This window comes from Xiphophorus couchianus, chromosome 12, assembly GCF_001444195.1.
Source record: "Xiphophorus couchianus chromosome 12, X_couchianus-1.0, whole genome shotgun sequence".
Classification (NCBI taxonomy): Eukaryota; Metazoa; Chordata; class Actinopteri; order Cyprinodontiformes; family Poeciliidae; genus Xiphophorus; species Xiphophorus couchianus.
Window position 1 is genome coordinate 17,524,048 of NC_040239.1, and position 26,402 is coordinate 17,550,449.

A 26,402-nucleotide genomic window follows, 5' to 3' on the forward strand; every position below is an offset into this window, starting at 1 on the left:
TCTGACCAACAGATGCTACGCGAGCGTACTCCTACTAAGAATCTGGTTGATATCATGATTTTCCATTCTATTTTTATACACTTGTTCTGCTCTGCCAAATTATGACGTCGCAGCATTAATATTAAAGACAGTAAATCTATTTTATTCCATTATATACTACAGAATTTTGTAATAAATAAACTTTAATCACACCGGCGCATAGGATGTGTTCAACGTGTATCATCTTTCTTTAAATAAAGGATCTTCGTTGTTTCTCCTCCGCTCTCGCGGCAACTGCACGAACGCGCCAAAAGAAGAAAACCTAAATGGTGTCACAGCAGCTTAAACAGAGGACGAAAGAAAGCTGTCGTTTAAAACTGCTGCATATGTTTTCCAATGTGACAAACGTTGTTTATACGTCGGGATTTAGGGTTTAGCTCATAACTTGCGTTGTTTACTGCCAAAGACAAAACGACACAAGATGGTTTTGCAGAACAGCGGACGATACAAATCGGACAGGCGCCAAAGTGGAGCAAACCAAGAAAACCAGTAAGTTTCGCTAAAGTTGTCTGCCATAAATATAGCGAACTAACACTAATGAAGTTGGTGTTTCCTAAAGAAAACAAGACATTAAAGTTGTTACGTGTTTGAATCAGGGATGATGGATCCTCCATGTCGGCGCTCAAGCGGCTGGAGCGCAGCCAGTTCACCGACGACATGGACGCCCGCTTCGGCTTCGACAGGATGAAGGAGCCCGGGGAGAAAACGGGCTGGCTGATCAACATGCACCCTGTGAGTCCACACACTTCCTTAAGTGGATCCGACTGATCTCCATACGAGACAATGAACATGTGATACTCGTGTGTTTTTATAGACTGAGATTCTGGATGAAGACAAAAGGATGATCAGTGCCGTGGACTATTATTTTATCCAGGAGGACGGGAGCAGATTCAAGGTGAGCTCATTAAAAAATAATAATCAACATCTTGTAATATTTGGCAAATGTTTCACACAACTCGGCTTATCTATATTTTGTCAGGCTGAACAGCTAAGAGTTTTGACTGTTGTGTGTTTATTTCTGCTCTGCAGGTGGCTCTTCCCTTCAAGCCTTACTTCTACATAGCTACTAAAAAGGTAGGTTTGTCAGTAATCTTGGTGTTAGTCTCGTAACCCTGCATATTAAGAACACTAAGGGTATATTATTTCCAGAACTGTGAGAGAGAGGTCATCTCATATTTGTCGAAGAAGTTCCAAGGAAAAGTGGCGAAACTTGAAATTCTCCCAAAGGAGGACTTGGACCTGGTGAGAGCTTCTGTTTTATCTTGGTAGCATTCAGATAGTAAAAAGAAAGAAAATTTAACTCGACGACTTGCTCTCCCCAGCCGAACCATCTAGTTGGACTGAAGAGAAGCTACATCAAGCTGTCATTCAACACAGTGGACGATCTAGTCAAAGTCAAGCGTGAGATTTCTCCAGCCGTACGCAAGAACAGAGAGAGGGAGCAGTCCAACGACGCCTACACATCAATGTTGTCAAGGTAACAATAATCCATTATGCAAGTCCCGAGACCTTCATGTTGATGCTTTGCTGATGGCGTCGTGTTTCTCAAAGTGCTCTGTCAGGAGGCAGCGTGATCTCAGCCGATGAGGACGGGACGTTGAAGAGTATCGCTGATCAGCTGGACAATATCGTGGACATGAGAGAGTACGATGTCCCTTATCACGTCCGAGTGTCCATCGACCTCAAGATTCATGTGGTGGGGATACGTTTCTTTCATGTATGTGTCTTAAAGGTTAGTAATTGTTTACTCTAATTGGTACCGGTTCTGCTTTACTAAGGCTCACTGGTACAACGTCCGATACCGAGGCAGCGCCTTCCCGCCAGAGATTGTGCGACGAGACGATCTGGTCGAGCGCCCGGTGTGTAGATGTTATTTATGTTGGACAGTAGTGATAGCCGCATGCTGCCAGAACATTTCCCTTACACTCTGCTCGTGTCTTTATGCGTTTAGGACCCAGTTGTTCTGGCTTTTGACATCGAAACCACCAAACTTCCTCTGAAATTCCCAGACGCAGAGACGGATCAGATTATGATGATCTCCTACATGATCGACGGACAGGTTGGTGCAATGCTTCGCTTTGGCTTTTTTTTGTTGTTGGTGTTGTTTCTGATAGCTCTAATTTATTTCCTTCAAGGGCTTTCTAATCACGAATAGAGAGATTGTCTCCGAGAACATCGAGGATTTTGAGTTCACCCCCAAGCCAGAATATGACGGACCTTTCACAGTTTTTAACGAGGATGATGAGGTTGGTGAATTTTAGTTGGAAAAATAAACATTGTTTTTTATTATTTATGGTTTAGGTAGTGTGTGGTTTTTATTTCTGTTTTATTTATTGTTTTTAGTAGCTGTGTTTTATTTTGGATATTTAAAGTATCTTCCAGTGTTGAGTGTTTGGACGAAATTAAAGGTTATTAGTCTTTGAGAGGGCAAACATGCACTATTATGTTATTTTCAATATATTACTTGAAAATGATTTCAAAACGACAATATTATTGCCTATCACAATAAGTTCTGGGTCAATTTTATTGTCCAGGAAAATTTGTTATTTGTTGTTGTGTAATTTGAGCTCATGTTGAGATCAAATAGCGCTGTTTGATGCACTGGTTTTTTTTTGGGTGTATCAGAGTGTAGGGGGTTAAATACAAATGTATACACAGTAGATGTGTAATAACTTGTTAAATGACTCTGGTTGCAGGCTGCTCTCATCCAGAGGTGGTTTGATCACGTTCAAGAAACAAAGCCGAACATCTTTGTCACCTACAACGGAGACTTTTTTGACTGGTGAGCCGGTTTATGTTTACATCTAACCTCCACCAGACTGAAGCGAGGATTTGCATTACACTTAAATTTTATGATTAATTTTAAGGAATATGCAAAACCATCATATAAGCAGTTAGTTTTTTTTTCTCTGTAGGCCTTTTGTTGAGACTCGCGCTGCACTCCATGGACTGAGCATGCACAGGGAAATCGGTTTCCAGAAGGACAACCAGGGAGAGTATAAATCCAGTCAGGCCATCCACATGGACTGCCTCAGGTAGGAACAATCCTGACACTCATAAAATATTAAGGTTGACGGATGGGTTCGTCATGTTTCCGTTCTGGTACTTTTCTGTATCAGGTGGGTAAAAAGGGACAGCTACTTGCCTGTGGGAAGTCACAACCTGAAGGCAGCAGCCAAGGCTAAACTGGGCTATGACCCGGTGGAGCTGGACCCAGAGGAAATGTGCCGAATGGCCACTGAGGAACCTCAGGTACGGAAACGGATTGGTTTACTTTAATTGCTTTTTAAAAAGGCATTTGGATGTTCAGATTTTTTTTTTGTATGTCTATATCAGACCTTAGCAACCTACTCTGTGTCAGACGCTGTGGCCACATACTACCTCTACATGAAATATGTTCACCCCTTCATCTTCGCCCTGTGCACCATCATCCCTATGGAGCCTGATGAGGTTTCTCTCCTTGTTTCCTGTTGTGGAAATAAACTGAAATCACTACAGCTTTTAATGAGTATCTGTTTCTTACAAAGCCTGTTTTTCCTGTGAACAGGTGCTGCGTAAAGGTTCAGGCACCCTGTGCGAAGCCTTGCTCATGGTGCAGGCCTTCCACGCCAACATCGTCTTCCCTAACAAGCAGGAGCAGATCTTTAACAAGCTGACGGACGACGGCCACGTTCTGGACTCTGAGACTTACGTGGGAGGCCACGTGGAGGCGCTGGAGTCTGGAGTTTTCCGCAGTGACATCCCCTGCCGCTTCAAGATGGTGAGTCTGGATCCTCTTTTCTCTCTGCAGTGGTTCTTTGTATCAAGACGTGACGGTCCGGTTTGATGTGTCCACAGAACCCGGCTGCCTTCGACTTTCTGCTTCAAAGAGTCGAGAGGACAATGCGTCACGCCGTCGAAGAGGAAGAAAAGATTCCTCTGGAGCAAGTTACCAACTTTAGCGAGGTATCTGATTAAATATTTTTTCTCTGATTTTTATTGTATAAATCATCACTTTCATCTTTATCTCATAAACTATGATGCCTTTATAGGTTTGTGATGAAATCAAAAAGAAGCTAACCTCCTTGAAGGATGTCCCAAACAGGATCGAATGCCCTCTCATCTACCATCTGGACGTCGGGGCCATGTACCCCAATATTATTCTCACAAACCGTCTGCAGGTAAACATTTAAAAATATACTATTTACTGTAGAAACGGGTGAGATTTAGTGTCTCATATATATATTTTCTCTACTAGCCATCAGCTATGGTTGATGAGGCCACATGTGCTTCCTGTGACTTTAACAAACCCGGGGCCACCTGCCAGAGGAGGATGGCCTGGCAGTGGAGAGGAGAAATCAGTAAGTCAGCCACATGTTGTCTTGTTACAATCACAAACCTCAATGTACTTTGTTGGGCTTTTTACAGGCCAACACAAAGCTGAACCTTGAAATTCAAAGGTTGATGAAGCACAGCTTTGAAACCGAAGTTCAAATAAATCTGTATACATGCACCTCTATTCAACCTACCTTAATAATCACCTTGTTAAGCTTCCTATTGCTGCGGTTTAAGCTGAACATCATTTGTGATGTTTTATACATCAACAGACTAACTTTTTGCCAATTTCATAAATTTTTAAGACAATACCATTTACAGTACAGACCAAAAGTTTGGACACACCTTTCTAATTCAATGGGTTTTCTTTATTTTTATGACTACTTATAAGGCTAGAAATCCCACTTATTAACCTGACAGGGCTCACCTATGAAGTGAAAACCATTTCAGGTGACTACCTCTTGAAGCTCATCAAGAAAATGCAGAGTGTGTGCAAAGCAGTAATCACAGCAAAAGGTTGCTACTTTGAAGAAACTAGAATATAAGGGGTATTTTCAGTTGTTTTACACCTTTTTGTTTAGTGCATATTTCCACATGTGTTATTCATAGTTTTGATGCCTTCAGTGTGAATCTACAATGTCAGTAGTCATGAAAATAAAGGAAACTCATTGAATTAAAAGGTGTGTCCAAACTTTTGGTCTGTACTGTACGTCTGTGTGATGATGGGGAAGTGAAGTCACCATCCTTGACGTTTTTGTTTTAGTTTAAGAATGTTTTTCAGGTTCTTATATTTCCTGATTGTTCTGAAAACATAAGAAATTTGCCTTAGGAGTGCTTAAAAAGTGATTTTTAAGCATTTTAACATTGTGAAAGCTGTAAGATCTCTTGAATCTTAAAAAAGGTTAATTTACTTATAAAAACAACCTGCATCTCTTGTCAGTGCCTGCAAGCCGCAGTGAGTTTCACCGCATCCAGCAGCAGCTGGAGTCGGAGAAGTTCCCACCTCTCTTCCCCAACGGCCCTCCTCGGGCGTTCCACACTCTGAACCGGGAGGAGCAGGCTAAACACGAGAAGAAACGGCTGGCAGGTAGGGTCTGCTGGGGGCTCACTTGAGGTAAACGTTGGTTTTAAGAAGCATTAATACCTGAAATCTGCTTTTGTATCAGATTATTGCAAGAAGGCCTACAAGAAGACTCACGTCACGCGGCTTGAGGAGCGAGTTACCACCATATGTCAGAGAGAAAACTCCTTCTACGTCGACACAGTCAGAGCTTTCAGGGATCGCCGTTATGAATTCAAAGGACTTCACAAAGTATGTTCTGTATTTTAAAAAATAAATAAATAAAGCTTATGTTGTTAATTAGTATTGTTTACTAAAACTTGTCCTTTTCTTTTACTACAGGTGTGGAAGAAGAAGCTGTCAACAGCTCAGGACAATGGAGATGCTGCTGAGGTGAAGCGCTGCAAAAACATGGAGATCCTGTACGAGTCTCTTCAGCTGGCCCATAAATGTATTCTTAACTCTTTCTACGGCTACGTCATGAGAAAAGGGTAGGCAAGCAGTAAAACATCCACTGCTGCTGCTTCGAGCTGTGATTTTTGCTGCTGCAGCTTGAGGCAGAGGTGCAGGCCTGATGCTGTCTCTGTCTCAGGGCGCGCTGGTACTCCATGGAGATGGCTGGCATCGTGTGCTTCACTGGAGCCAACATCATAACTCAGGCCAGAGAACTTATCGAACAGATAGGGTGAGTGATTTGTGTAAAACATGATCCTGTAGATTTTGTGCTAAAGTGTGGCGCACACTGAGATTGGAAAAATGTGATATGCAGAAAAAACCAAAATGCATGAAATTATTCAATCACATGTTTCCTCCAACTACATTTGTTTTGTACAACCTAATCAACATAGAACTACGAAATGAGAAAATACCAGACCCCTCCCCCCCAGTCCTTCATTTAAATATGCAAATAGTTGTAAACATTCCCACTATTTTGGCTGTACTGTCAAAAATCCTGTTTATTCTCAGAAGCAGAGGAACTCGTTAGTTCTCGTCTTTTAAGGTTTACTGGAAATGTACAGACCCATTCAATAAGTTGGAATATTATTAAAAAGTCCATTTATTTTATGAACTTTAGCACTAAGTGAAATACATTATATAGGTTAATTACGCACAGGGGAATACTTCATTTTTGTTAATTATGATAATTTTCCGCTTACAGATTATGAAAACATGACTCTTAAAATTTAGAAAATGATATCAGAAAATTATACAGACCAATTAAAAAAATCTATTTTAATTAATAAATGTGGCCTTATTGAAAAGTATATATAATACCTGCCAGTCTACAAACTATTCTGCTCTGTCCTGGTTTAATTTAAAAAATTTGCCAGTGATTACAGCTTGAGTGTGCAAAACTATAAAATCTTTAAAATTATGTATTTTGATTGACCATGTAGATAGTCACTAAAAATATCTATTTTTTGCACTTTTGTCCTGTTATATGAGAACTTCATTATGTTGTTTAAAGATTTACATGGGTTTGTCAGAAAGTAGCTGCTGAAAAATGCTCATTGTCGCTATTTTTCTCATTTTGTGTGCAACCCAGGAGGCCTCTGGAGCTGGACACTGATGGAATCTGGTGTGTCCTCCCCAACACCTTCCCTGAGAACTTTGTGGTAAAAACCAGCAATGATAAAAAACCTAAAGTGACCATCTCTTACCCGGGGGCCATGCTCAACATCCTGGTGAAGGAGGGATTCACCAATGATCAGTACCACGAGCTGGTCGACCCAACGGCGCTCACTTACAACACCCGGTCAGAGAACAGCATCTTCTTCGAGGTGGACGGACCGTATCTGGCAATGATTCTGCCCGCCTCCAAAGAGGAAGGGAAGAAGCTGAAGAAGAGGTAAGCTAGACATAATTTTGGGGGTTATTTTCTTCTTTGAAATTTAATTTGTTTTGTTAAAGGCTCCCATTCTTCTTGCTTAGGTATGCCGTGTTTAACGAGGACGGCTCATTAGCTGAGCTCAAAGGCTTTGAAGTGAAGAGGAGAGGAGAGCTTCAGCTCATTAAGATTTTTCAGTCCTCTGTGTTTGAGGCATTCCTCAAAGGGACCACTCTGGAGGAGGTCTATTCTTCAGTGGCCAAGGTGGCCGACTACTGGCTGGACGTGCTTTACAGCAAGGTGGATCCATGCAGTCAAGCGTTTTGGATCAGGGTAGATCAGGATCACGCTGACGTCACCATTTTTCTTTGCAGGCTGCCAACATGCCGGATGCAGAGCTGTTCGACCTGATCTCAGAGAACCGCTCGATGTCCAAGAAGCTGGAGGAGTACGGCGAGCAGAAGTCCACGTCCATCAGCACGGCCAAGAGGCTGGCCGAGTTCCTGGGAGACCAGATGGTGAAAGATGCTGGTCTGAGCTGTCGCTACGTCATCTCTCGGAAACCAGAAGGTTCCCCAGTCACAGAAAGGTGGGGCAGGAACACAGCTGCTTTGTTCATGACACCATGCAGAAGTAACATCATCATGAAATACTTCTGTACACCTAAGAGTGTCTGGATACAGTATGAATTTAGTTTATAGTGGCTAGAATATGAAGAACCGCACTTGTATCAGGATTGATTTGTTAAAAGTGCCTTGCAAAAGTATTTGTATCCCTTAATCTGTTGTTGCATATTGTTGTAAGATTTTGAATATTTTGCTCTGTCACCAAATACATTTTTCCTTCACTACAAAAAGTGAAAAGCTGTTTTTTAAAACTCCCAGTGGATGACAGTCTGTTCTCCCATAAGTAAAAGATCTGAGCTCAACTCTATTAGACACCATTTCCACATGTCCCCTTCAGGGCCATTCCTCTGGCCATCTTCCAGGCTGAGCCCAGCGTGAAGAAACATTTCCTCCGGAAGTGGCTGAAGATGCCCAGCCTGCATGACTTGGACATCCGCACTGTGAGTCCTACAATCATTTTTCATTAAAAGCCTAAAATCTCCCTCGGTTTCTTGCCTAAGTTCTGTAAGTTCTGCTCGTTGACATTTAATATTTTATGTACTCATTTCCAGATCCTCGATTGGAGCTATTACATCGAGAGGTTGGGTAGTGCAATCCAAAAAATTATCACCATCCCTGCAGCGCTGCAGCAAGTAAGTCATTTTTCCGAAATGAACAACTCATTAAACATGTCTTAAATTTATCCAAAGATCAATTTTAATTACCTCTGTTAATTACAAGGTGAAGAATCCAGTTCCCAGAGTGAGGCATCCTGACTGGCTCCACAAGAAACTCCTGGAGAAAAACGACATCTACAAGCAAAAGAAAATCAGCGAACTGTTCACCAGTGAGGGCAAGAGACAGGTAGCTTCAGCAAGATGCTTCTGAAACTTTAAACACAAGCAGCTTCATCTGGGTAAATATTACGTGCACACGTTTCTCCACAAATGATTTTTTTTCTACCTCTTTCACAGATTGCCCATCAGCCCCTGGAGGCTGGCCAAGCTGCAGACATGGAGGACTTTGGGGCGGCACCTCGACCCCTGCAGCCCGCTATCCTCATCAGCACCAAGAGAAAGCGGGCTTCGCAAGGAGAGGACAGCCAGGTGGAGTCCCAAGATGTGGAGCTCACACTGTCCTGGAGGGAAATCCTGGGACCTCCACCTCCAACGGGAAAAACGCGGGTAGGACACCTAGAATTTATCTTCTGTTCATTTTAAATGGAACAGTGTTAATTTTTTCTACTTTCGTCTAATTTGCGTCTGCTTTTTGCTTCTTGTTTTATTAACAACCCAGGAAGAGCGACTGGTGTGGCTGCGCTATCACAAGAAAAAGTGGGAGCTGCAGCTGAGGCAAAGGAAGGAGAAGAAGAAGAGAAGGAAGCTGCTGGATGGAGAACCACAACCAGTCGGAGGAGGAGTCATTAGAGGTGGCCCCAGCACCGGGCTGGGAAACTTCCTGCGGCGGACAGCGCGCAGCATCCTCGACATGCCGTGGCAGATTGTGCAGGTGGAGAAAAATCACCTTTTCTTACAGTCTCAAATTTGCTCTTGGGCACATTTGGTGATGTCACATGGCAAATAAATAAATCAAAGTTTACAGCTTTACTGCTGCTTCATGCCTGTCAATCCCTTGCAAAGAACAGTAATTTCAGTGACATTATTACTAAATGTGAGATGATGTATGTCAGATTGCAGAGACCAACCACCCTGGTCTGTATAAGCTGTGGGCAGTGATTGGAAACGATCTTCACTGCATGAAGCTCAACATCCCTCGCGTCTTCTACGTCAACCAGAAAGTCCCAAAACAGGACGAAGGAGGAGTCGCGTACAGGAAGGTTTGCATTGTCACATGTTTTAGTTATTTCTAGATGCTGCAAAAAATAAAAAAACAAAAAACAGGTTGCAATGCGAAGGTCAGTTAGAAAATTATCTGCATCTTTAGGTGAACCGCATGCTGCCTCGCTCCAACATTGTGTACTACCTGTATGAGTACTCAGTGCCAGAGGACATGTATCAGAACCACATCAATGAGATCAACGCTGACCTCTCTGCTCCGGACATTGAAGGAGTCTACGAAACACAGGTTTCTTGTTCATGTGGTTCTCAATGCACTTTAAAGTCTCCTCCCTCCTAAACTGCAAATTCCTACTGATTTTTCTCTGAAACCAGAATGTAACACAGATTCTGCTCCTCATCTTTGTGTCAGGTTCCCCTGCTGTTCCGTGCGCTGGTGCAACTGGGATGTGTGTGTATGGTAAACAAGCACATTGTGAGGGATCTGGCTGGCAGAGAGACTGACTCCTTCGATCTGGAGCATCTGGATATGAGATCTCTGGCCCAGTTCAGCTACCTGGAACCTGGTAGGTTCTGTTTGAAGATGCCACCAAATATTAAAGTGATGTTTGGTGAAGGGGGTCGTGTGAGTTTTTAGATGTTAGTAACCCCTAGATCACCAACAGGATTTTGCAGAGATCATCATAATGTTTTTATTTCTTTATTTATCTATCTATTTATCTGATTTATAGGGCAGATTGTATAATTTTGTTTTATTTTCAATCTAATTGCCAGTTTTATTCATCGCTGTTGTGTTTGCGTTGCTCTCAGGAAGCGTTCGCCACATGTACCTGTACCATCACAGCCAAGGCCAGAAGGCTCTGTTTGGCCTCTTCATCCCCTCTCAGCGCAAAGCCAGCATTTTCATCCTGGACACAGTAAGAACAACATGATTCTTCTAGTTGTCACACAGATCTGAAAGTTTCTCAAACAGCCACATCAGCTGCAGATTGATGGGTTTTTTTTATACCTCAGTTATTATTTTTACTTTTACTTCTGCTGCTAATACTCCATAGCGTTGTTCTTGGTTACATTTAGTAAAGTCTTACGTTTTGCTGCAAATTTGTGTTTTCAGGTCAGAAGTAACCAGATGCCCAACCTGAGTAATGTCTACACAGCCGAGCGCACCGCCCTCCTGGAGAAGACGTCAGAGGAGCTTCTGCCTCCAGAAAAACACACCTTCGAGGTTCGAGCTGAAAATGACATCAAGGCTGTATCCCGAGCTTTGCAGCGCATCCTGCTAAACTACAAGGTAAAATGCACTAATAATATGTACATTAATAAAATTGTTTGTTTTATTAAATAGGCTCAGTGCTGAAATCAGAAACATTCTAGCCATCTCAAATATAAGAATTTCACAAATTCTGTCTTCAAGTGTTCAGTGTTTAATAAGTCACCCTAAGTTTTGCAGAGAAACTCTTAACAACACAACTGTTTTCGTCTCTTTATTTAATAAGAAAAACCTAAGAAACTCGTACCAGAGGTGGTGACTCAAACTTGAGTCACAACAAGAAAAAAGTGTGGACTTGTGCCATACAGATGTGAGACTTGAGTCTTGTTGAAAATCGTTACTTCATGTCAGTAGTAATGACAGGAAACTAACATGTAAGCCACAGGTTGCAATGTGGACAAAAATAATCACTATTTGTTTCTGTATTTACTGGTTTTTCAAAGTAAAAATGTTGTTTATAAGATTGAATTTGCTTCGGTACAAATTTAAAGATCCAATAACGTAACTTGCTTTCACAAAACACTGTTTTCCTTAAGAGTTACAGAAATTCATGGATTGATTTGGAACAATTTCCCAATATTATCTGATGGCTTACTTTTGATGAGAAATTGTTTCAAAGACTTTACCTTGGACTTTCACCTGGAAAAAATAAAATTTATGACTAGTACTTCAGCAATTCTGAATCTATTTTCTTTGGTGGAACATTTCATCCATCCCAATCAGAAGCTGAAACATTTAGCTGTTCATTAATATGTTGATGTTAAGGGACTTACAGGTTTCTTTGTGTGTTTTTTCCAGGACGAGCGACGGGGACCCACCCTCATTGCTGTGCAGTCTAACTGGGAACTGCAGCGACTGGCAGCAGGGATGCCTGTGCTTGAGGAGTTTCCAGTGGTTCCAGTACACGTTGTGGACGAGATCAACTACAATGTGCTGGACTGGCAGCGGCACGGAGCCCGGCGCATGATCCGCCATTACCTCAACCTGGACAGCTGCCTGTCGCAGGCTTTTGACATGGCCAGGTATTAATAACTCGAACTGTTTCACCATTTATTTTATATTTCTCTTGCACACTTTGTAGATAATGAAATAATGGCTCCTGGTTTAGATATTACCACCTTCCTGTGGGGAACCTGCCTCAGGATGTGTCGATCTTCGGCTCAGACTTGTTCCTAGCGAGACATCTGCGGAAACACAACCACCTGCTGTGGCTTTCTCCCACAGCGAGACCAGACCTTGGAGGAAAAGAGGCTGACGACAGTCGTTTGGTCATGGAAAACGATGAGAAGGGTTCTGTGGAGATAAACTCTCAGGGATGTTACTCTACAGGTACACAAACATCTGCGCTTTCACAGGAATGGACGGGAATGCTTTTAAGCCTTTTATTTCTGCTAACTTTTTGTCTACTTGCTTCTTTCCATCAGCATGTGTGGAGTTGGACCTCCAGAGCCTGGCGGTGAACACAATCCTCCAGTCGCAGCATGTCAACGACATGGAGGGCGGAGCCAGTCTGGGCGTCAGTTTTGATGTGATCCAGCAGGCCTCACTGGAGGACATGATGTCAGGAAACCAGGGCGCCAGCGCTCTCGCTAGCTACGACGAGACGGCGCTCTGCTCCAACACCTTCAGGTGCGTAAATGTCTGGGATGTGGTCTGAGTCAGGGTGGCAAAAAGTTTGAGTTGTTTTCCCTCACTGTGGTCTTCATGTTTTCTGTGCAGGATCTTAAAGAGCATGGTGGTCGGGTGGGTGAGGGAGATCACACAGTACCACAACGTATATGCAGACAACCAGGTGATGCATTTCTACCGCTGGCTGCGCTCTCCGAGTTCGCTGCTCTATGACCCGGCGCTGCATCGCACCCTGCACAACATGATGAAGAAGGTGTTTCTGCAGTAAGTCTCACAGCGGTTTTGCCACCTAATGAGACATTAATTTGGTCTCAAATTACGAAAACAAATCCCAGACATATCTGTCTATTTATGATCAAAAACCAGGCTTCAAAAGGATCAAAAGATGTCTAAAATATTTGCTCGATCTTATTTATGTATACTTTCATGTTGTTTTATCAACTAATATAGTCCTACACGTTGTCATTCATATTCTATGTTAATTTAATCCTTGTTGGTTTGGTGCATCGTGCAAATGGCAGAGGTTTCTAGTCTGTCATTGGACAACACAGAGTCAAACCAAGGCAGCTAATTATGCACACATTCATTCATATGAGGGCAATTAAGAGAACCTAATAAAGTTAAAATGTATGTTTTTGGAAAACAGGAAGAAATCAACAGGCACCTCCATAAACCTTCATAATCACTTGGAAATCATCCAAACGTCACACAGAAGAGCCTCGGCAGAAATCTAATAACTGTCCCTGCCAGCCTGTATTAGCACAACTACCTGTGAAATACTCATGAACATTTAGGCAGGGAATTTAAAGAAGAAACATATTAACCATAATAAAGATATGCCATCATAAACATGTTATTTGGCTTCTTCTGTCCTTTTTTTGTGCTTTTAATCTTCATCCTTGTCTTCCTGCTGTCAGACTGGTTGCAGAGTTCAAACGTCTGGGGTCAACTGTGGTGTACGGGAACTTCAACAGGATCATCTTGTGCACAAAGAAACGAAGGATAGACGATGCTATCGCCTATGTGGAATATATCACCAAAAGGTCAGACATTCATTTAATGGGTTTTACAGTATATTATCAAGATGTGTCAAAACAGCCCCTTGCAAATGTGTTTATATCCATTGAACAGGCTTAAGTCAGTCTGTGTGGAAAGCATCTCATGACTAAAGCCGGGCCGTTCTAACATGTAATTATGGTTTGTTTGAACCATTTCATTGTAGCTCTGTGCATCTATTATTGTCATTGTGTTTGTCCTTTTCAGTGTTTAAGGAGCTGTTTTTCCAGAAATACTCTTGTTTTGCTCCCACTAAACAAGAGCGTTATCTCAGTGGAGTAAACAATTGTTGGATACATTTTTAGACGTATAAATTGGGTTGGATTTGGATAAAAAGCAACATCACATTTAGAAACCAATAAGTAGTTTTGTGGTTTAAAGAAAGTAAAAAATTTTTTCTGTAATTCAAAAGAGAAAAATTCAGTTCAGTTTATTTATATAGCACCAATTCACAACTAATGTCTCAGTAATCAAACAATGCAATCAATCTCAGTTTATTTTTCAAATTCATTAAAAGTTTTCCTTCTAAGGAAACCGAGCAGATTGCATCAAATCTTTAACTTGCAGCATTCACTCCTCAATGAATATGAGGCGGCAGAAGAAGAATTGCTTGCTCATCAGCTTTGCAGTAATGCCTTGCACACTGAGCGATGATGGAAAGAAAAACTCTCCTTTAACTGGAAGAAACCTCTTAATACTCAATTGTAATATTTTCTCAATATGTAGAAGTGCAAAAACTTATTTAAAGGTTGGATATTTTTGTTTCTTAATCTCTGTCTTTAAGCAATGGAAATTTTTGTCAATCTGCTTCTCTTCTAGCATACATTCAAGAGAAATCTTCCACTCTCTGTCCATCTCCTTCTCACGTTGTTGGGAATTCCTGTTGTGGATGGACCCGTCTAACTATGGCGGTGTGAAGGGAAAACTGCCTTCCAGCATCTTGTACGGAGAGGTGAGATATTCATGTAACTTTGTTTTATTGTAATTCAGACCTTAGCACACTTTCATGAAACCTTTTATGAAATTAATTTCATTTCTAATCCTATTAACCAGGAAAGGGGGAATAATGACTTTGATTCTTTTTCTTTCCAAAGCCATTCCTGTTCAGTACTCAGGAAAGTCTTCCAAGTATCTTAAACATCACACATTCAAATACCTTAAATGAAAAAATTGTCAATTAAACACTAGATGAATATATATATAAGACCCAAAGTTAGCTCTCCAGTATCAATGTTTAGTTGATCTTCATGTGTAGAAAATACTGTGTACTTTGTCTTCTTTCCGTAACAACTTCCACAACAAAGAGTGTAGTTGTCTGTTCACTGATCGGAAGGAGTTTTGAGTTTTGAGTTTGGTCACTATTTTTTACAACAGCAAAGTTTTGCACTTCATGAGCTTAAACGTCATGATTTTTGACATGGTTAACAATGATGTGTTGTTTTTTTAAATATTTTTTTTAGGAAGGAGCCAAACAGAAGAAAAGAAAACAAGGAGAGGAAGATGAGGAGGGCAGTGAAGATGAAGATGAGGATGATGCTGAGGAAGATGATGGCGATGCAGAGACTGATGAGGTTGAAGAGCTGATTGAGAGCAACTGGAATGTCATGCATTATCTCCCCCAAACAGCCTCCTGCCAGAAATACTTCCTCATGATTGTGTCTGGTAAAACGAAAACAAACATCTACACATATAAACATGTTCCCTCTTGAACTTTTAATCTATTTTAGTAATTCTCCCTTCCCATCCCAGCCTACATAGCTGCAGTTTACCACAGCATGAAAGAGGAGCTGAGACGTAATGCTCCTGGAGCAACGCCAGTCAAGAGGCGCGCAGGCAGCCAGGCTTCCCAGCAGGCAGTCGGGGACTTGAGTGCGCTTCCTGGTAAGAGTCCGTTCAGGAGGCAGCTTCAGTTACTAAAGACTTGATTAATTTATCAAGATGCCTCTTATACTCATTTCCTTTCCTTCAGGAATGATTTCCTTCTCCCAGGAGTATGTGGCCAGCGAGCTGACGCAGAACATTTTCACCATCACCCAGAAGATCCAGAAAAAGGTGACTGGGACCAGGAATGTAACTCAGACCTCAGAGATGTTTCCTGTCCTGCCCGGCTCACACCTGCCGCTCAACAATCCGGCGCTGGAGTTCGTCAAATACGTCTGTCAGGTGGGCTGAGTACCACGATGTCTGCAGTGCAGACATTTCTTTGAAAACTTCTTTCACGGGATTCCCAGGACTTTAAAAGTGACACTTGAATGGGTTTTTTTTTCTCCCATTTTATTTTTCATGGTCTAAGACATAAGAATTCTGCACTTCTTAAAAATGAGAAGATTTGTACATGTTATTTTATTTAGATAGTGTCCTTTATCTTTGTGTGCCACACTAAAACTCTTATTTTAGTGTTTTAGTTTTCTGTGGAGGTTTTCCAAAGAAAATGTTAAATAAAACTAAGGTCAGTTTCGCATAGTATTTTATCCTGAAGACCAGTTTTAATTTTTGATGTAGTTCCTGCAAATTCTCACTTTTTTTTAAATAAACAAAATGAGTGTCAATGATTACAATGTGATTATCAAGACCAGTTTTTATAGTGTGTTTCAATTGGTAAAATAACTTGTTTTAGTCTAGATGTTACAAAAGAAGTAAAATACCTGTCTGAAACACTTCCCTACCCACATTATACTAAAATATCCAGGATGATTTGAAAACTAACATAATAAAACTTGAAAAATTAAGCCTGAAAACTGCAATTTTCAAATAGAAAATCTGAGGGAGCTTGGCTCTCATTTATTACTGAATAATTAGAAATACAACCAATGACCCATTTATTGACCTTTTTCTCTGTCTTTTACATCTTCAGGTCCTTTCGCTTGATGCCAACATTGTGAATCAGGTGAACAAACTAAAGAGAGACCTCCTGCGTCTCGTGGATGTCGGAGAGTTTTCGGAGGAGGCCCAGTTTCGTGACCCCTGTAACTCCTACATACTGCCAGAAGTCATCTGTCACCACTGCAACTTCTGTCGGGACCTCGACCTCTGCAAGGACCCGACTGTGGCACAGGTACGTACTGGCAAATTATAGATTTGTAACAACATTTACAGCTGGGGAGACGAATGTCTGAAAGAACTTTGTTCTGATCTTAGGATGGGTCGGTCTTACCTCAATGGTTCTGCTCAAATTGCCAAATGCAATATGAAACTGAGTCTATTGAGACGGCCCTGGTGGATGCTCTGCAGAAGAAACTTATGAGCTACACTCTGCAGGATCTGGTGAGTTGAATATGTCAAATCAAGCAGCATCAGCTCATCTCTGACTGGACTTTTTTTTTTTTTATAAAATTCTAGTTTTTATGTTATATTAGGAGCCCCATTAGTGGTATTCTTGGTAATATAAATATAATTCCTTCATAATTAATCTGAATAAAAGGTTACCCTGGGGACAGATAAAATATCTGTCTGTCTGTAATCCAGTTTTCAATGAAAGTAGATTTAGTATCTATAATTTGACTTTTTCAAGGTTGGATAAATGTGGAATAAGGAAGTGGAGCATGGAAAAAATATTAGTATTTCCAAACTGTGTTCTTTTTACCATTATTTATCCTTTCATACTGTTCTCCAGCCACCCAGGCATCTTTTTCTCCTTTCCTCCACTCTTGCAATCCTCTGTTTGGCTACCTATTCATCTGTTTGTCATCTGTTTGCTTTGTCTATTCATCTGTTTGTTCATTATCCAACCATTCCTTCATCCATCTGGCCCCTCTCTCTTCCTCGCTGTCTGGTTTTTGCAGGCACCATATTGAAAGTGTGAATCTGAATGTGTTTTTATAAATTTCTGCTGATCTTTTCTCTGCTTGTCCTTTGGCTTAAAATGGTTTGAAAACTCTAGAAACATGAGATTGGAAAAGTGTGGCACTTTGACATAAAAGCTGCTTAGGGGCCTGTTATAACATACCATGTTAGAATCAAAGCACTCAAGCTCCCCAAGCTGTTGAGCCAGTAAAGCATCTGTGTGTTTGACTCATTTCTCACTTGAATTGTTTTGACAACATAAATATGATTTTTAGGTTTGCACCAAATGCAAAGGGGTGAAAGAAGCCAACATGCCCCTTTACTGTGCGTGTGCCGGAAACTTTGACCTGACCTTCTCAGCCAAGGTTTCCGATCTCTGACATATTTAACAATTTGAATCAGTTCTGAAAAGTGTATAATGAGTCCTATTGACACTGATCTTTTTCCTTTTAAAGAGCTTCTCCGAGCAGACCGCAGTGTTTCGAAACATAGCTTCCCACTACAACATGAGATTCCTGGGGGAGACCATCGACTGGCTGCTTGAGATGAGCCCTCAGATCGGCCAGAGCAGGCACTGAAATTCGATTCCTTCCACAGTAGATCTGTTTAACACTGAGAGCTGAAACCAATGCAGCTCAGCAGCTGTCAAATCAGGTTTTGTGATTATCGATCCAATAATCAATAATCACAAGGACTATTTGCTAGCAAGGAGAAACAGGTGGAGTGTAAATATGGTTAAATTCTTGTATTTTTTCCATTTGAATTTATATATTTGTATGAATTTCAGATTGTCAGAAAATAAATAAATAATGCTTGAATTGTTTGTACCGTTTCTCTGCTTCATACTTGAGTTCCAAGAATGAAGAGCTCATAATCTTTCCAAACACCCTCTACTTTTGTATTTTCACTTTTATTTTCCTTTTTTGGTTTTTTGCTTATTTTAAGACTTCTACACTCTAACCACTCAAAACCAAAAAAAATAAATAAACCACGCACCACCACTTTCAAATTCTCCACTAATATTTCTTTGTTGGTCTTTTAACAGCGCTACTAAAAAAATGTAATAACATATCAGAACCAAAATATAGTGAATGTATATATGGAAAGATTAGTGTTTTAAATTGTATCTTTTAAAGGATCATTATGTCTGCTTTTGGTTCATCCACATCGAACTTTGAGTGTGCATGTTTGTGAGAAAAACAAAAAGTTTAAAATTAAAAGTGGAATTTCTGGGGGGTTTTAACAGAAGTTACTTGGTGAAATAAAATTAACTCCGAATTCTGAGGAAATGTTTGATAGAGCTACAATAATACAGAGGTGTGTGAAAAGAGCATTGAACACAACGTGCCTCGGGTTTTAAGTTTTTTGTGCCTCAGAACAGGGATGCTGTGAAATTGTGTTTAACGCAAAATGAATCACAGGTTTGTGATTCATTTGTGGTTTGTGGTTTTAAAACCAATAGAAAACGATTGTCTCCGCTTAAACTCATTTATGTCTGTATGAGTTCTTGATACTGTGATAGAGTTTAAATCCTCAATTCTTGCTTCGTGTTTCTGTGCAGAGTACAAGTAGAACACAGATTTTGGGAGAATGTGATTTGGTTTGATGAATCAAAAAATAAATATTTCGCCACAAATACTAAAAGTATTTGAGAACTTTTTCAAAGTGTATTGCCAAAACAAAATGCAGAATGCTGATGAACTCCAACTAAAGTATCAAGGTCAAAATTGAATCAAAGGGTGCTCGAACAAATCTTTACCAGGTGGTGCACATTTATTCAAGTTTTTTTCTGGTTTTGCTTCTTTTTCAGTGGAATTGTTCATGATGAATATATGGGGAGAAAGTTATTCAAAATCCCATTGAAGAGGGCATATTGTTTTATGATATTTACCAAAAAGGGGACTGCATCAGACTCTTCTTCTGTAAGGCTCTACTCTGAAGATGCAGGGTGTTACCAACAATACTGTATTTACCAGGTTTATTCATTACTACTTCGGTCATTTGTTTTTACCCTGGAATATGCAGTGGGGACAATTCTGACATTAATCTTCTCCCTGTAAAATGTAAACATTTACATTTTACTGCTCATTTAGCACCTTTTGATGCTAAATGAGCAAAAACAAGAGATTTGAAATTGAAAATCGGTGGGGAAAATAGTCTAATTCTACAATAAAATAAGAGAATCTAAATCACAATCATGTTTTTATCTATTCACTGGAGGAAACAACATGTGGTTATTGATGTACTGTCAGTGTGGATCATGATGGTTTTAACCCACACACTTAGATTTAACAGCTGAGTCACTTTGTCTGCTGATGGCTGTCTCCCATTCACATAATCACATTTAAGACGATAAGCTGAATCAAAATTAGATTGCTTCCTCAGAGGATCTTCTTGACACCTGCACTTGTAAAATGAGGCATAAGGAACCTCATCTGAGTCGTATCGTTGGATTTTGATTCTTTGCTCCAACATATGTCAAGCTAATACCCAGTTTGAGATTAAATTAACTTTAAATGTCTTACATTTTACATTATAACTGCATAGTTTTCAAACCAACATGTGGTTACCATTATTACATGGTTCATGGTGGATATTGATCTAGAAGCCCTAGGTTCTCGAGTCTTGTTTCACCACTGACATTTGTTCTGCTTTTCCAAGTGCAGATGGATTCAGTTTCCAACAATCTAGTTAGAGAAATCGTTTTGTGGGAAATGTAGACATAATTTGATTACTGGTTTCGGCTGTCTTCGCGTGGCTCCTTGCACTTTCCTTTTGTATTTTGTTATCCAGCACATTTTTCAACTGTAAACCATTTGTCATTCAGGGTAAAAGACAACATAAAGTGAAGTACATAAAGTCAACATATAGTAAGAAATCAGATTTTAAAGAACAGAAGTGTTTATCATATAAGCTTATGTCTGAACAATGAGTTTTGAAAATATTTATTGCTTAATCATTGGACTGAATGATTGAGATACATGGGAACAGTTTCCATTGTTTGCTAATTGTTTCTAGTCTATTTATCTACTTTGAAAGTATCATTCTGACAAAAAAATCTCTAAAGATGAATATACTTGTTTGCTGAAGGCAAAGGAAGGCAGGTTTCATTCAGGTGGTGAACAGATGAAAGTTCAATAAGGCTTGAGTTGATCTGTGCACACGCCATGTTCTTGAAGCAGTTTTACTGAGAACCACACTTGGGGTCTCAAAGAAGTATAAGATCATCAGGATGTGGTCCTCTTCTTAATACAGTACCCTCCAAACGTTTTCATACAGTTTAAGCCTTTGCGAGTTTGTCACGTTACAATCACAAAGCTGAATGTACTTTATTCAGATGAAGAACCAACACTGGCTTTTGCGGGCTAATCATGAAGTGGAAGGAAAATGATACATGGTTTTTGATTTTTTTCTTAAAAAAGAAAATCTGGCAGGGATGTATGTTATGCTGGTCCCTTAAACTAAGATCTGTAAATAAAATCTACTCATCCAAGAGGAGATCGTATTAATTTGTGTAATTTAATCTCAGCGTTAATCCAGCTGTTCTGTGAAGCTCAAAGGTTTATTAGAGAACAAACAGCATTATGAAGACCAAGGCATACAGAGGACAGGTTAGAAATGAAGTTACAGAACAGTTTAAAGCAGCTAGAAAACTTTATTCCAACCTGTGAGCTTCTCATGGAACACTGTTCAATCTAAAACATGATGGCCATCCAAAGTTGACCACCAGCCAGGTAGCAGATACAGCAAACAGATGGAAGAATGTCTTCTGGTCAGATAAGACCAGTACTGAACGTTTTGTATGACATGCAAAGTGCTGTTGAGGTGGTGTTGAGACACCACACAGCATCATTTTGTAGGTGATTTTCTTCAGCAGGGACAGAGGAGCTGGTCTAAGTTGAAGGGACAATGGATGGAGCTAGATGCAGTGCAGTTATAAACGATGCTTTAGTGACCTAGATACAGTGGCAGAGTTCCCCCTTCTAGCAGGACAACAACCATAAACATACAACGTACCAAAATGTAAGTCTCTACCTGTGCAAACCTGGTAGAGTTGCCAAGTATGCACTCAAAAAGTGAAAATGCAAATGCATGCCACGCTTTCTAAATTTGCCTATGTATAAAACAGAAATCGTGTATTATTATTCTTCCACTTCACACTTATCGAATACTATCTGTGAAAGACTTATCGGGTCTATCTATGAAATCCTACTAAAATATATAAGAGTTTGTGGTTGTAATGTCACAAAGGGACCAAATGTTTAGTGGGGATGAATATTTTTGCATTAGTGCTTTGCTATTCTATCTGTGAGCTTCTTTAGCAACTTTAGCCACCAAACTAGGATGCTGTTGTTGCCGTGATTAGGTTTGAGGAAGAGAGTTTAAGCAAATTTGATCCATCAGAGAGGAACGCCGTCCGACAGGTCTGAATGGTTTGAGCCATAGCTGCTGATGAAGCTGAACTCAGTGCGAATGGTGTCTGTGGGTTCCTTGGTCACCTGCAAAGAACCGAAAGATGCCACTGACATCACTCAGACGTATTTGGAAAATATTAATTTTAAAAAACCATATTACAGGTTGTCATAAAGATTTCTGAGGTTGAACTGAATTTGTTGGGAGAACAAAAGAAAAATTAATGAGGATAAACACAGAAAATAAAATATCCTACAAAATTAAGTATCCAAGTACATATTTAGAATTAATTTATTGAAATATAAAAAATTCATGGCAGCTTATTTTTTCGGCTCATTTTGTGAAATATTAGTACATAAAAATACTTACTTTTTTACTCACTTCATCAAACTTTCTCTCACTGTAGACTTCATTTTTGTCAATAAATGTAAGCATAATCCAGTCACAGATAATACTGCACTGAAAGAAAATGAAAACATAAATAGTGGTAGCAGTTGTAATTTACATATTTGTGTTCATTTCCAAGACAAGAAATATGCACAAATATTCAAACAAAATTTACTTACATTTATCAAAGGTCTGACTTAATTACATGTAAAATAAAGTAGTATATTTACAATTAATACTAAAATAAATTTTAGAAAATGTATCAATCCAGTTTTAGTTTTAAAAAATACATATTTAAATCTGTTATGTAAATGAAATTTTGGTTTCTGACTGCACTTACAATCCCAACAGAGGTCAAAGCTGTCACTGTGCTGATGATGGTTGGAATGACACTAAATTTTCCAGCCTGGGCAGAAATTATGTAAGCAGTAATATAATTGTTATTATTGCAGCAAGAAGGGGAAAAATGGTAATATTAAAAAAACAAACTATTGTACCTGTCCGTGGACTATGATGTCTAGACGGATGCCGTAAGCCTTGATGAGGGTCCGAGACTCCACACCATTCTTATCATAATATTTGGCAAACCTGGGTAGCAAAACTTGTCCTTAAAAATAATTAAACTTATTCTTTGGCAAAGTTAAAATTATAACAATGAATCTGGTCAGTGAATGCAGAATTTTTGCAGACCTGTAGTAGTAACCATAGTCGGCCAGATCCTTTCGAAGGTCAAGTCGGCGAAATATGTAAGTAGGTTTACAGTGTGAAGGATCCAGATCAAGATTACAATCCCAGTTAATGAAAACGCCAATCACTCCCCCCTGACAGCAACGAGAATGAATCTGTTACACTACAAGAAAGATGCCTTACTTCACTTTGTTTGCTGTTCTCACCTTTTAGTGAGTTTACAAAAGAAACATGGACAATAATGGAAGATTTAACAATTAAGAAAAAAGAAAGAAACTGGCTAAAATCAGTATGGAACATGTCAATGTTTTAGTCAATAAGTATATATCCAAGATTTATTCTGACATTAAATTTTTTTATGTTGTGTTAGTGGCACACCAGGTAATCGACATGTACAAAGAAACCACTGCAAATTAGTCCAGAAATAAAGTTATGGGTAAAAGTGACTAATTACACTTGGAGAATTTTATGAAATACTTTGTGAAAAAGCCTTTATTTATACCAGTTTTATAAATTAATCTAAAGTCGAAAGCATTTAATAAATGACAGTGAACCTTTACAAGTTCAACCATTGACTAATTCTGAAGTGCAATCTCGTACTCACAGTCTTGCAGAGCTCAGTGAAATTCTCTCTTGCTTGATTGGCGATGTAACCCAAGCGAAAGTTTGGGCAGTAAGGCGCACTCTCCTCGTGATAATGACACCTCTTGAGGTATTTTTTAGTTTTCATCCCTGGAGGACTTTCTACATTTACCCTGCAAGCAAAGAACATGTTTACAATAAATAACTGTGGCACAAATGACCAGGGGCTTTAAGGCTTTTTTTTTTTATCTGTTTGAAGGCTCTTTACCTCAATACTTTAAATTTGGGGAAGTGAATGGAGTTCCTGATGAACACTGTGAAATTGATGGCCTGCACTAAAGGTGGTTCCCTGTTGAATAACACAGAAAATTGCTTAATTTAGGGAATTTGTTTTCGGGGGTAATTTTTTGTCTTCTTTGCAGTGTTTACCCTATTTTACTCTATCAAAAGCTATGGGCTTTTATTGAAGCATTTTCCATCTTGTTTGATCACCTGTATAAATCTGACTATCACATGAACATAAACTTTTCCACATTTTTACCCCTGACCTGTCTGTTGTGTTCCTTGGTCTAATGTTCTCTAACAAACCTCCAAGTCCTCATTTTTTTATATAAACTCAGATTAAATCACAAACAGGCTGAGTCTATTTACTAATGAGGTTATTTCTGAAATAAAAACGCTGTACTGGATATAATTTTGAGTAAATCAAGCTGTATGTTAATCAACACTTTTGCATCTTTATTTCTAAAAAAACAAAATTTACATTTTTCTTTTTCTTACATGTGAATGCTATATATTTATTGTCTTGTTCTACAACAACAAAAAAATCCCCAAAACATATTGAACTGTGTAACTGAACCATGCAGATTACAGGTCCAATGCCTTACCGTACTGCAGCGTACTCTTCAATAGGACACCAGGCCTTGATTTCACATGTTTTGAAAGGGTGCTTGTGGTACTGAATACATCTACCCGTCCTAATGCCTGTGTTTAAATTACAATGGATGATGGGGCAAATATGAAGCAACCAAGATGGTGACAGATATAGTGAGAAGTCACAACATTACCATGACTATCAAAGTTTGGTAAGCCTAGAAGACAGTCAGAGTCTGTCGTACAATTGGCGTTGTCAACACTGAAGTGCTGCAGAGAAAGAAAAAAAGCAAAACAGGATAAAAGTGCAGGTTTAACCATTTTATACAGGCATATTTTCTTGGCAATTGACCTCTCACCTCAGGGCAGGTACCTTGCCTTTGATCATAAGTAAATTCTCTTCTCAGTATTGTGCTGATTACGTCAACTCCCTATGAAGAAAAGTAAAAAATATCTAATACATTAACCTGATCAATAAAGTAGTTATTATTTTTGACAGAATCAAAGGACATGATGCACCTCTGGGGGATGAGCATACTCCACGTTGTCCAGGACATCATCACCATGCACTGCTTTTCCCTTAATAAGAGTGTAAACAGAGCTCTCTGGATGGGTCTCGCTCTGCTGGTACGCTTTTTGACTTATAAAAACATACCTTCATGGATGACAGAACAGACGGAAACAATGAAACATCTCCTGTGATGTAAAATTTTATTAAAGGTGTCAGGTTACTCAAGATCTCTTTATCCCCCCAAACTAAAACCAAGAAATCAAGATGACGCCCTTAATCTAAGATAACAAAGAAATAATTTGTGCTATGAGACTCTGGATTCTTGTATTTGAAAACTTTTTTACATTTTCTGAAAGGTTTTGTTCACACTGGTTATTATTTGTTTTATATATTTAATTAAATTAAAACATAATGTCTGGTTCAAAAATAGGCGACTAGCTGGAACACTTTCAAAGCTTCTGATATTTTATTGCACTTTATTTTGTCTTTAATCCTTTCGGGTTTATCTATAGTGATAAACCAGAAAATTCTTTGCTTGAAATATTACTACTTATAAGGAAAATAAACAAACATGCTGACAACTTACCAGATGAAATAGGTTATCACTAGAAACTGAACAGCTCGGTAAATCACTCCAAGAGGTCTGTTCTTAATCACCATCATCTTAGGAGTCTCATAGTCCCAGAAACCATTAAAATACTCCTTTAGAAAGTCCCGGACCCCCATGACAGCTGTATATAATCCTTCACTCATTTTAAGAGATGAGCTTCTGGCTGTTTTTTGGAAGATGTTCTTCCACCCTTCTACATTATTTGTTTTTTGCTCTATCTGATGCTGCTCTGTATCTGCTGGCATTTTCCTCAAGTATGTGAGGCATCAGTGAGTCAGGGGGAGTGGGAAAAGGGGCGGGGCGGAATTTTTGGTGTTAGATTGTAATGTTTATCTGTTTACTTATGTATGATCCCTGTATAACCTCTTGTGCTATTACAAATAAGATCAAACAAAAAATAAAATGTCACAAAAACAGTTTTTTTCATTCTTTTTCATTGATTAAATTCAATTGATTTTGCCTTCATAAACCACCTCTTAGCAGTGTAAGGTAAACTCAACAAATCATCAGTATACAAATGTTAACAATTACTGTAATTTTTTTATCCTGTCAGGAAGATAAAACTTTACAGAATGGACACGGTCTAACCTCCATGAGCAAATTTAAAATAGTAAAATTAACCATTAAATTTGATTTAAGAAATGTGAACAATATACAGGGGATAGTTTAAGAGGGGGAAAAGTGACACACACACACACGCCTACGCCCCCCCAGGTGTATTTATATATATATATATGTATGTATGTATAAATATATATATATATATATATATATATATATATATATATATATATAAAGGGCTGCACAGTGGCGCAGTTGGTAGCACTGTTGCCTTGCAGCAAGAAGGTCCTGGGTTCGATTCCCGGCCGGGGTCTTTCTGCATGGAGTTTGCATGTTCTCCCTGTGCATGCGTGGGTTCTCTCCGGGTACTCCGGCTTCCTCCCACAGTCCAAAAACAT

General features: G+C 39.5%; 2 protein-coding genes across 2 annotated transcripts; one reads left to right on the forward strand and one right to left on the reverse strand.

Annotated features, from left to right (window-relative positions):
* Window positions 1–256: 256 nt before the first annotated feature.
* On the forward strand, window positions 257–18,204 carry pole (polymerase (DNA directed), epsilon). The gene is made up of 48 exons (XM_028033192.1): window positions 257–528; window positions 636–771; window positions 854–934; window positions 1,069–1,113; window positions 1,189–1,281; window positions 1,362–1,516; window positions 1,591–1,735; window positions 1,818–1,898; window positions 1,991–2,098; window positions 2,175–2,285; window positions 2,736–2,821; window positions 2,955–3,074; window positions 3,159–3,291; window positions 3,376–3,489; window positions 3,587–3,799; window positions 3,877–3,984; window positions 4,071–4,199; window positions 4,277–4,379; window positions 5,294–5,440; window positions 5,520–5,665; window positions 5,756–5,904; window positions 6,006–6,098; window positions 6,960–7,262; window positions 7,346–7,541; window positions 7,616–7,830; window positions 8,205–8,307; window positions 8,419–8,499; window positions 8,588–8,710; window positions 8,821–9,030; window positions 9,143–9,355; window positions 9,537–9,683; window positions 9,791–9,931; window positions 10,055–10,208; window positions 10,453–10,559; window positions 10,757–10,933; window positions 11,711–11,934; window positions 12,021–12,241; window positions 12,337–12,541; window positions 12,632–12,805; window positions 13,459–13,584; window positions 14,417–14,549; window positions 15,058–15,259; window positions 15,347–15,478; window positions 15,567–15,760; window positions 16,452–16,652; window positions 16,736–16,861; window positions 17,656–17,745; window positions 17,836–18,204. Exons 1-48 carry the CDS (start codon window positions 461–463, stop codon window positions 17,956–17,958), a joined length of 6,885 nt encoding a protein of 2,294 aa, XP_027888993.1. The 5' UTR covers window positions 257–460; the 3' UTR covers window positions 17,959–18,204.
* Window positions 18,205–20,321: 2,117 nt separating this feature from the next.
* p2rx2 (purinergic receptor P2X, ligand-gated ion channel, 2) lies at window positions 20,322–25,687 on the reverse strand. Its single transcript, XM_028032905.1, has 12 exons — window positions 25,420–25,687; window positions 24,842–24,977; window positions 24,682–24,753; window positions 24,517–24,592; window positions 24,337–24,433; window positions 23,718–23,798; window positions 23,472–23,622; window positions 22,871–23,001; window positions 22,678–22,768; window positions 22,521–22,586; window positions 22,163–22,252; window positions 20,322–21,879 (listed from the first exon to the last, which is right to left on the reverse strand). Exons 1-12 carry the CDS (start codon window positions 25,584–25,586, stop codon window positions 21,781–21,783), a joined length of 1,257 nt encoding a protein of 418 aa, XP_027888706.1. The 5' UTR covers window positions 25,587–25,687; the 3' UTR covers window positions 20,322–21,780.
* Between the last annotated feature and the right edge of the window lie 715 nt (window positions 25,688–26,402).